The sequence below is a fragment of the Betta splendens genome, chromosome 16 (genome assembly GCF_900634795.4).
Source record: "Betta splendens chromosome 16, fBetSpl5.4, whole genome shotgun sequence".
Classification (NCBI taxonomy): Eukaryota; Metazoa; Chordata; class Actinopteri; order Anabantiformes; family Osphronemidae; genus Betta; species Betta splendens.
Genome location: NC_040896.2, coordinates 8443254 through 8454607, shown reverse-complemented (window position 1 = coordinate 8454607; position 11354 = coordinate 8443254). Strand labels below are relative to the sequence as shown.

The following is an 11354-nucleotide window of genomic DNA, read 5'->3' as shown; positions in this document are numbered from 1 at the left end:
TACATGACCTGGTCTGTGGCACACTGGCATGAACAATGGCATAAAATACTCCAGCACCTTGAGGGAGGCACCAGGGCACTAAATAACCTGCTGATTACAGAAGCAGGTGAAATTAATTAAATATAAAGCTTGCAGCAGACAGGAACACTAGAACCAGGAAGTGAGCTCCACAAAACAAAAGGTCCAAACAGAAAGCAATCAAACCGATCCTGAGAAGGCAGGCCAGAAACAGGCTGACAAAGGAGATCAAAACAACTAAAAGACGCTATGGTCAGAAGCTGCAGAAGAGTCTTTTAACACATGATGCTGCGTCAGTCTTCAGGGGTCTGCAGCACATCACCAACTACAGCAAACCATCTCCACACCCCGAGGCTAGCAAACGCCTGGCAGACGACCTTAACAAGTTCTACTGCCAGTTCGAGAGGAACCACCTTACACCTCCCGGCCAAACATTCACACCCTCCCGTCATCAGACCCCCATACCGGCACAGAAGATCTGTGAAGATGTCTGCTGCTCCTTCAAAGGCAGAAAATGAGAAAGGCCCCGGGATGTGACGGTTGCAGCTGTTGAAGAGTGGACCAACATTCCACAAGTCACAATTGACAACCTGATAAACTCTATGTGAAGGAGATGTGTGACACTGCATAATGGTCATACCAGATACTGACAACAGGCACACTAAGTGTCACGATCTGGGTTTTTGTTTCTTGTGTTATTCTGAAAGACTCTCTCTTTGTCTCTGCCTCATCCAGCAGTCAGATGCCAGATCGTTGCGTACAGTATGCAAGTTATCACCGTGCAGCAGTTTCTCAGTCTAGCTTACCTTGTGTTGATCCTGTTTAATGTTCCTGACCACCGACTCCTGCCTACTCCCGAACCGTACTGTAGCCTTGTTGATCCTGTTACCAATTATTGCCTGTTCTTGAACCTAGCCCAGCCTGCTCCCTTGTACTGTAATACCGAGATTGTCTGTGTATGACCTGGACCGCCTTGAACTACGTTTTACTGGAATAAACCTTGTTTTTTCACCACCTACCTCGTGTCCTTGCACTGTGCATGTGGGTCCGATCTCTGCCGTACCCTGACACTAAGTGTCCTTTTATGGACAGAATTTCTAAGCGCAGCCAGGGGCCGGAGGGGGTCTGGTTTGGGGACCAAACGATAGCATCTCTGCTTTTTGCAGAAAGGAGAAGCGTTAGCAGGATTTGTGGTGCACACAGTGGCAATTTTTTTAATTGAAAGAAACTTAGACACGTGGAACCTGTGCGGAAGAGCGGACGTTAGTTCTGTTGTGTGTGAACACTTTGAATTGAATTGATTGCAGTCTCATGAAATGAATGAAATTAAAATAAACTGCAATTGAAAACATTGGATTACTGTTAGCGTTTAATCCTTGATTTGACAGGAAGACAATTACATGTCTTTTAGTTTGATTCACATAAACATTATGCACAAAATGCTTGTTATTAATATTATTGTTTTGTAATATTAGTGTTTATTAATGTTTTGTTGCAGATTTTACACAGCTTTTTGGGGTTTTGGTTTTCTCCCGGTGATGTTACTAGTTGAAAACACATAATTATTATTTCTAGTAGGAGATGAAATATACTAAAAATATTTAGTGCACTGAGAATCTGGAAGCATCTCTAGTTTCCAAGGCTGACTTATCCATTTCAGTTTGATGTAAGTCACTCCAATACTTTGTAGCTCTGCATCCAGCTAAAAAAGAAATAAACATTGACATATGGTTTATTTAGGTGTTAAAGTAACTTACATAGTAAATTGTTAAGACGGAACCATTCTACCTTTTGAATAAGCTGGTCGTTAGTAGCTGGGTCTGTCATGTCAGCACTGGTCTGGAGCTTTATCTTAACAGTCATGTATTCTTTCAGATCTACACCGACCAGTAAGCAAACATTCAAATCTACGTCAGATTAGAAAATGAAAGCGTTTATATTACTATGAAAACTCACCTTCTTGGCAGATGAACGCATACGTATTCTGACAGACGTCGTCGTACCATTGGTGCTGGTTATTTTCAGCGACGCAGTATTGGTTGTTAGTTGGTTTGTTGTCTGGCTTTCCACTCTGCCAGTTTCTGAATGAGCTGCTGCTGCCGTCGGACCACTTCCAAGCCAGTCGGTACAGGCCGATCCACACAGGAGATGGTATTTTACTTCGGATGTTTTCATTGTCCACAGAGTTGTCAATTGTTGTTAGGTCGTTGAAGTTCACTCTGCAATAATTTCTGGCATCAGACCACGTGAGGGCAGATGGGACATAAACATATGTTTGAGTTTTTGCTGCGAAGCACAGAAAGGAAGATAGAACAAATGTTTAAGGAACTGAAAGAAGCTATATATAGTTTATAGCACTTTTAAGGGGCTTTAGACATAATGAATAACTTAATACTGAAAGTTCCAAACTATGTTTTTACACAAAATACTATGATATTTATCATTACTTGTTCTTTAGCTGACATTTAACCTAGATGTAACTCAGCTTCAGTCTGATTATCCTGTAGTGACTAATAAGTCCTGCAATCACCCTTTACCCCATCAGCAGGCGGTGGCTTCTGTATTTGTCATTACTGTAAGTGAAAAATGGCAGAACCAGGATTGTAGACATGCAAACACACCAATAAACTAGATCAGATCATCATCACACTCAGCCGAAAGAAAGAGGAAGTTTTCAGACAGTGTTAGAGGCAGCAGGGAGAAAGTCTGTGTCAATGTTACAGTGAATCGCACCAAATGTAGTTTTAAATCCTAAACTCACTGCAAGGGATGGCGATGCTTTTATATTTAAATGTCTTACCTGAATAACAAACAAAGCTGTATAAAGCGTTACAGGGCACGTCAGCCCAAAGTCCATTATTTCCCATTATGACACAGTACTCTATGTATTGATCATTAGGTTCACCATTGAGCCACGACTGGTAACCAGTAGTGCTTGGTGCACCAGTTGCTGACCACCTCCAGGAGTTGGCATCGCTAGCCATGACCCCCTTCCATGATATGGGGTCGTCGTTCAGTCCGATCCAGGCCACTGAGGTGCTCAGAGCAGGTCTGTTTAAGCTACTTATTTCGTTTATGCTGTTGAATGTGGCCAAGTCAGTGTAGTTCGCTCTGCAGTATTGTTGAGCATTGGACCAGGTCATCGTCAGATTGACATAGTGGAACTGACGGAGTTGGCCAGTTGGGAGGTTGCAGAACACTGTTAGTGATTAGAAATGACAGGTGTGTATTTGGACACATTAGCTTTATCATTGGGATCATGGTGGTAAACACAGGACAGCATTATATTCAACCCATCTAAAATAACTGCACATTATTGAAAATAGTGATCTTACCAAAGAGTAGGACGGTTGCAGGCAGCTGATGATCCATTTGAAACTTTGTTACAAAGATGAAATGTATGTTTAATATATTATTATATTAAACATTATTATAATAATGCTTTCTCAAGCATATGCTTAGTTCCTACTGTACTGTACATGATCAGTCACACCTGTACCATCCAGTGTACAGCTCTGCCCTTAGACTTTACAGTATATTTCGTTGCTGTACTGCTTTAATGTAAGGTTTTACCAGCTTTTAGAAATTGTCAATGTAGGTGAGTTGATACAGAAAAAGCCCAATTCTCAAATGAGTTTGACCTCTAAAACCTAAGCTGCCAGGTACTAAGCATGCTGCTCATCCTATTAGGTTTACTAATTAGCGGTAGTCACTATTTTGATGAATCCACGTAATTATTGTGATCATTTAGAACAAATAGATTTACAATGTTAGTGAGTTTAGTCAAATGACGTTTCAATATGATATTTCAGTTATGATCTGCTGTGTGTTGAAATAAAGTTTGTTCAGTGATGTTAGGGTAGGATAAAACACAACTTAAAGGTCACTTATAGAAGTTTCTGACATTTTTTTCTCATGACAGTGTATTTAGTTATCTGGCTTGTTTACAGTGTTTGTTCAAATTCTGTGGAAATGCAAAGATTATACTCACAGGTTCCAGCATGTAAACTTCAGTTTCACTGCTCAGTTCCGTAGTCTTTGCTGTCAAGCCTTTTTAAAAGGCTTTTTGTTTATATAGGGCCCTTGCCTCTATTTTCATATGCAAAGCCTGGCTGTAGTGGTGGCCATTTCAGGAGCAACCATTTACATTCATAATATAGATTAAAATAGTTAAAAAGTGTAAATGGGAAAAAAAAACATCTTTAAAATTTTTAGTGATTATCGAGAACTGCATGTTAGATCACTGATCCCTAAATACTACATTTCATACAATGTGAGAACTTGATGATCACAACGATGTTGAGAAATATAAGGTGAGATTGGAAACAGAAAAAAAATAAATAAATGAAAAGCATTATTTATCAGCTTCCATAATCTAGATGTCAAGTAACTCACAATCACCTTTTCAGCAGTCAACCTTAACTTCACCTTAACTTTTAGGAATAATTTAACTACTGAAAACTCATCTTAAAATCTCAAGTAACATTTAATCCTCTGGTTTGCACAGCACACAAATGTATTATGCACATTTGTTTCTAGGTCTGCCACAAGCTGGTGCTAAATGTCTTCACATAGTTCAGAATATAAACCAAACCCATCTTTTAAACCCACATTGATAGACTTTGAGGTGCTTCTGATGACACGATGAAGTCTTTGGTAAAAGTTTCCCTTCATACAATCTGTTCAACCCTTTCATTTCATTAATCTCTACTCTTATATTGTTGTTGTTTCCATAGTCCACCCCTTTTTTTTTTACAATAGGTCCTAAACTTACGGTACCGTTAGGTTCTTTATTTAACCTCTTACCACTGTTGTTTTTCTTGAGGATGAACAGATGCTGATATACTGTACAGTACTTTGGTCTCAAGTTTTTAACAATAAATAAATAATATTGATTAATGCCTAATGAACTTATACGAATTGACTCTCGTTACAAAAGCCCTTGCACTATATTAGAAAATGTTCATTTTCAAATGCAAAGTAATTTGTCCTCACAAGTGTAGAAAAATACTTTAAAAATCCATTAATATAAAAAAAGTTGTTGAGAGAGACTATTATATCATTGTACGGAGCCCAAATAGCCAAAACTATTTGGAGTGCTGTAAGCTGCCTTTTTTATTAGTTCTTTGTGGCACCTTTAAGGGTTCTTTAAGGAACCACTGACATAAAAGGTTCTTTTGAAGAACTATTTTCCGAAAGATTCTTAATACAACCATTTATGGTGCCTTAAAGAACTATTTTTGGATGGTTCTTCAAGGCTCCTTTAACGGTTCTTCAGTCAACCACTGACAAAAATGGTTCTTTGAAGAACCATCTTCTAAATTGCCAAAACTGTGTCTTCTATGGCATCAGTCTCAAGAACACACATACACACAAAAATCTCTAATGAATGACTTTGAATGAATGACACCCAAGAAGAACTCTCTCCAGCTCCAGGCTCAGGTTGAAGATGTGTCGTAAGGCACCACATAACCACACTAACACCACCGCGATTCCAGCTAGAGAGACCCAGACTGGAAAAACCCTGAACCTGCCAAACTAATAATAATTGAAATAATACTTTTATTTAATCCTCAAACTTTGCTCTCATCAAAGAATCCTCCATTTGCAGCAATTACAGCATTGCAGGCCTTTGGCATTCTGGGTGTTAATTTGCTGAGGTAATCTGGTAATCTGTGCCTGACGCAATGAGCCGACACATTGTACCATTACTACCCTGCAGTGACAGTTGCTGGAAATGGGCCTCTATACACCTAAGTAAATACTGCACGAAAAATCAGACATTTGCAGCTAGAATAGTCATTTATCAAATAAGTGATGTATAGCCAGGTCCACAAATGGCAACTGCTATCACAACTTGAGATTAACGAGATACAACACAAATGCTACGGCAAGGGGGAGCCAGGACGCCAGGTCAGAGGGGAGGTTTCACCATCTCCCCAACTGGAAATTGGGTACGAAGCCCCAATGAACACAGACACGCTGAGCGAGGCAGCGACTGACCTGAAAGATAAGATCATGGCGAGATTGAACAGGCAACCCCAAAACCAACTACAACGGCTAAGTGAAGTACCATCAGAAAGTCTCATGGAAGATGTGAATGCAGCATTGAGAGCGATCCCTACCACAACAATCACAGAAACCAATGAGCTGATATACGCTTCAGCATCAGTGATCCTACAGGTGCTTGGCTATAAGAGCAACCATGGGAGCCATGAGAAACAATACCCACCATGGAAACGAAGGTTGGAGGTAAAAATCAAGGCAGCTCGGAGGGAAGTGAGCCAAATGACAGAGGCGCAAAGAGGTGCAATGAAAAGACCGATGCCCAAGAGGTAGAGCCAGATGCCCATACCTGAAGCACTCGAAACTGCCAAGCAAAGGCTACAAGCCTTGGCCAGCCGCCTAAAGAGATACACCAGAGATAACGAAGCCAGACGAATAAACCGGCTGTTCGCAACACAACCTGCGAAAGTGTACTCTCAATGGCAGGGTAATAACAGCAGAGCAGACCCACCAAGGCTGGAAACTGAACAGTACTGGAAGGGTATATGGGAAAGGGAGGCATCACACAACAGTGATGCACAGTGGCTGGTGGATCTGAGGGAAGACCACAGCAACCTCCCTGAACAGAATCCAGTGACTATCACAGTGGCAGACATCCAACATAGAGTCTCAGGTATGAAAAACTGGACAGCACCTGGCCCTGACATGATCCACGCCTACTGGCTAAAGAAGCTCACTGCAATCCATGAGCGCCTGGCAGCAGGCAAGTCCTAAGAAGCCAGCTCAATGGCAAGAACAAATCCCGGGCAATAAACAGCTACGCCCTGCCAGTGATCAGATACCCTATGGGAATAATAAGGTGGCCAAAGGAAGAGATACAGACCACAGATGTTAAGACACAAAAGCTCCTCACCATTTTTTTTTTTTGGGGAAAGCAAAACTGTCACAACCACAATGACATTCAGTTCAGTACGTGCTGCTTGTTAAACTGCCAGACAGGCAAAAAGAAGACACACTTTAATTTAATATGCAAAGCTTGATTTGGTCGAAAGACACCCAGTAGCAACTATTTACAATTTAAAAGGTTCCAGCCATATGCAGTAAAGGTTTACTGGCATTATTTACCTTATTTTTCTTCTAGTGACTGAGCAGCAGACATTAAAATATTAATAAGACATATTTTATACTTATAAGTTACAAGTTACTTGTTTCTCAGAAATTTCTATATTTAACTTATACTGACTGAAAAAAGTGACATTTTCTGCCCCGAATATCACAGGATCCTTTGAGATTTAAAAGTACAAATAATTATCTTATAGTTATCTTTACACTAGATATTATATTGACACTATAACCAGGCCTTTTAATCAAATTTTCAAAACCATAAGTCCTTTTTTGAAATGAGCTGAATAAGCTGCACCCCACAAAGGCTGCAGAGCCTGATGGAATCAGCCCAAGGTTGCTAAAAATGTCTGTGCTCTCCAGCTGTGTATCGTCCTCCAACACGTCTTCAACCTGAGCCTGGAGCTGGAAGGAGTTCCTCTTTGGTAGTAGAAGTCATGCATTGTGTCGGTTATCAGACACTACGACCCAGAGTGCTCAACAACTATACCTCAAAAATCATGAAGATCATGATCATTTCAGGGACTGATCCTGGACTCCCTTCAGTGTGTTCTCTGGCTAAAACCCTCAGTTGACCCCCCTCCAGATATCAATCCCATCTAGGAGTGAATGACGTCATCATACGTCTGCTCCATTGCACCTACTGTACAACCAGCTGAAAAAAAAATGTGTGCACACATTCATCTCACTACAACAAGCCATGGTTCACACTGGACTTAAAAAAGCTGCGCCAGGCCAAGGAAGAAGCCTAAAGAAGTTTTATGGCCTGTACAGGCATGTAACAACACTAACACACTAGAGGGTGAGTGCGGACCCCCAGAGAATGGACAAACAGAACCAAAATGACAAGTAAAACAATTTTATTGATAAATGAACGAGGTAAGCAATCACCCGGAGGACCGATCAGAGCACAAAAACACAGGATGAGTATGTAATGTAACAGAGACTACCAGGTGAAATAATCGGACGATAGGGAGAAGGCAAGTTGAGTGTTGGGGAGTGTGCCAAGCGGAAGCAGAGCATGTGATTGAGGCTGAGAGCTGGTTGGGTGAGTCCAGGAAGGGACGGATACCGGGTCCTGATCCGGTTCCCCCTACAGTGCTGGAGCTGAGGTTATTGCAAAGGCCTGCTGGGAAAGAAGCAACCTGATGGACAGCGCGTCACTGAATCTGTCTATGACGCGATGGCAGGGCTGTGACACTTCAGTCCCTCAGTCTGAGCTTAACAAATCTACAGTTCAACAAAAACACGCATAGCATCTAATAATCGAATATTCAATCAAGATAACCCAAATGCTCAAACAAACAAAGGGGAAAAGGGAACCTAAACTCGAAAAATGGTGGAAAAACCTTCTGAGCAAAAAGCTATACAAAAAGGTACAGATAACAGCAACCACAACCTCGATCAGAGGCAGAACCAACGGGTAAACTAGACCACTCAAAGAATGCTGTGAGGCAGATTTGATTTAATAATTTACATGACCTGGTCGGTGGCAGACTGGCATTAACAATGGCATTAATGGCATAAAATACTCCAGCACTGTGAGGGAGGCACGAGGGCACTAAATAACCTGCTGATTACAGAAGCAGGTGAAATTAATTAAATATAAAGCTTGCAGCAGACAGGAACACTAGAACCAGGAAGTGAGCTCCACAAAACAAAAGGTCCAAACAGAAAGCAATCAAATCATAAAAAAACTAGGTGCAACTAGCATGCTGACAGCAGGAATTTCCATCAGAGCTGTTGAACGTGAACTGAATGTTCATTTCTCTACCACAAGCTGTCTCCAGTTGCCAGTCTTGCTGTCCCTGACCTCATTTGTACCCTAGCCCTTTTTGTACCTCTGCCAAGCTTTTCCTGTTGCCAATTTTTTTTTGCCTGTAGGTCCACCTTGATCCAGCCTAGTCCATTCTGTACTTTATCTGAGTTGTCCTGTTGCCGACCTCGCCTGTCTGACTACCGCTGTTTGTCTGCTCCCCGAACAGAGACGGGTTATGTGAGTCCAAGCCTGTACTGTACCTGTGTCTGGAGCCCATTGAGAACATCAAAGACTTTGATGTTCTGCTGGTCTCAGTCGCCATGCATGTGGGTCTGCTTTGTCAAATCATCTGCCAGCCCTGACACATGGATGGAGGAGGTCTAAAGCAGAGACTAAGTATCAACATTGGTTGTGTCTCATACGCCAATAGATTTGACTGTATTTTGGTTTACATGTATTTTCTGTATTATTTACAGTATTTTCAGGTTGACCAAAAACATAACATTTAAGAATGAAGGGACACTGAGATTCCATACTGATACTGAAAACCAGAAGTAAAGTTAGCTTGAACAGGATGGGACTAGAAACCGGAACTACAACAATAAAACAGGAAGTGGACCTCGAATACTGACAAAACACTGTGCCAATGCTTGATTCGTTTGGCAAAAGACATGTGATCAATGACATCCGAAGCACCTTTCGTCGTGTTCATACGTCACTGCTTTAATACGAGGTTCAAATCGTTATAAGAAGGAGAAGCGTTAGCAGGATTTGTGTTGTGTTACAGTGTCAATTTTGTTTAATTGAAGGAAACATATTAGACAGGTTGAATTGAATTGATTGCAGTCTCATCCCTCGGACTGTTGAACAAATTTTATTTTTAAATAAAAATCTAATTAAACTAGAAAAAGTAATTTCTCGAGAAATTACGTGGGAGAGCTGATCTGCTGCCGCAACGATGACAAACGCTGATTAAGCTGCTGACGTCAAAAAAGTTGACTGCGTCCAAAAGTTGACTACGGCAAAGCGATGAAAACGAGAAAACGTTGACAAAGAATAAAACGATGACAAAAGATGGCGATTAAAAAGATGACCAATGTCATACTAGGACAAGATTAAAATATGACAATGATTCAAAAGTTGACCAAGGTAAAAAATATATCACAGATTAAAAAGTTGACCAGAGTGCATTGTTGACAATCATAAAGAAGCTGACTAGCTTTTTAATTTGAAGAAAGTATTTGTAAATAATTACCTGTGTAATAGTTTAATAACTAGTAAAAATTTACCAGTCAGAAACAAAAATCTTGCCATTTAAGGTAATAAATTACATTGGTGCTTTTATTTTGAAAGGATTTAGAGGTTGTGTGTGCTTAATCACTACACAATCCAATAGTGTGGTTGACTAATCAGTAACAAGCATGGAACTGCTCTGTACACTGAGCATCAGCAGTTTGACCTGTCAGTCAAATCTGCAGCTGCGCCGTCGCCATGGAGACAAAAGGCGGGAAAATCAGGCTCACTCTGCTCTGTAAAAACAGAGTTTCACCCTGTATAAACAGGCTTGTTCCAGCTAAACCATGATAGTTATCACAAAAATTATTTCATTTTACGAGTCCCAAGGCTTCAATGAGCAAATGGTGTGAATTTTATGTTTGAGGATAAAAGCTTGTAGCCACAGTGGCAATTTCAAAATATGTCTCCTCTGTTTTTCTCCCCAGACGTCTGCCGAAAATTATCATTAGAGTCTATGGGAGAATTTCGGGATCTCTCTGCGCTTTAAGGTTGATAGCGACTAAAGTATAGGTCTGAGGGTATATCCAGACACATCATTAGAAAGAAGACAAGTATGACTACGATTTAGTGAAGTAATTATGTTGATAGAGTAAAAATTGTGGCTGTAGTGACGAGTTAGAGACAGAAGTTCTGTCTTTAAAAAGCGCACCCTCGCACTCTGGCTGTGACATCACGCACTCTAAATGACCCAATACACACTAATGGAAAAGCTGAAAATTTAACAAAAACCACACCATATTTAAACGCTCACTAGTCGAAAAGTATAGAAGATACGACAACGCTGATTTACGAGGAGAAAGTTGAGCGATGATGGACGCTTTTGAAGTTGAAATGACGTTTCTACGCTAAAGTATGACGATGATAGACGCTGATGAAAAGAGGGAAGTTGACAAAAAGTTTAACGATGATTCCCATAGACGACCATTATAAAAAAACGATGAAAAAAGTTGAATAACGTTAAAAGTTGAAAAGCTGAAAACATAAAAAGTAATAGCCCACATCTCCTAAAGATGACACACGTTTAGAAAGTTGAACGACGATTCTACGATGAAGCGTTAAAAAGTAGATAGCAATCAAAAAAAGGGCGGAATAAGTAGAAGAAGAATAATAATAATAAAGACCGAAGATAACAATAGTGTGAGAGCTGTTCAGC

General features: G+C 40.6%; 1 protein-coding gene across 1 annotated transcript; it reads right to left on the bottom strand.

Annotated features, from left to right (window-relative positions):
- Nucleotides 1–1499: 1499 nt before the first annotated feature.
- Nucleotides 1500–3427, bottom strand: LOC129603172 (macrophage mannose receptor 1-like). The gene is made up of 5 exons (XM_055503264.1): nt 3354–3427; nt 2819–3217; nt 1975–2304; nt 1807–1895; nt 1500–1720 (listed from the first exon to the last, which is right to left on the bottom strand). Exons 1-5 carry the CDS (start codon nt 3388–3390, stop codon nt 1610–1612), a joined length of 966 nt encoding a protein of 321 aa, XP_055359239.1. The 5' UTR covers nt 3391–3427; the 3' UTR covers nt 1500–1609.
- Between the last annotated feature and the right edge of the window lie 7927 nt (nt 3428–11354).

What these genes read in the sequence shown, in the direction of transcription:
- LOC129603172 (XM_055503264.1), bottom strand. Translation starts at nt 3,390, where the DNA reads ATGGATCATCAGCTGCCTGCAACCGTCCTACTCTTTG. An exon ending in CAGCTTTGTTTGTTATTCAG is followed by an intron (nt 2,305 to 2,818) that starts GTAAGACATTTA and finishes TGTGCTTCGCAG; the next exon opens with CAAAAACTCAAACATATGTT. An exon ending in TGCGTTCATCTGCCAAGAAG is followed by an intron (nt 1,896 to 1,974) that starts GTGAGTTTTCAT and finishes TGGTCGGTGTAG; the next exon opens with ATCTGAAAGAATACATGACT.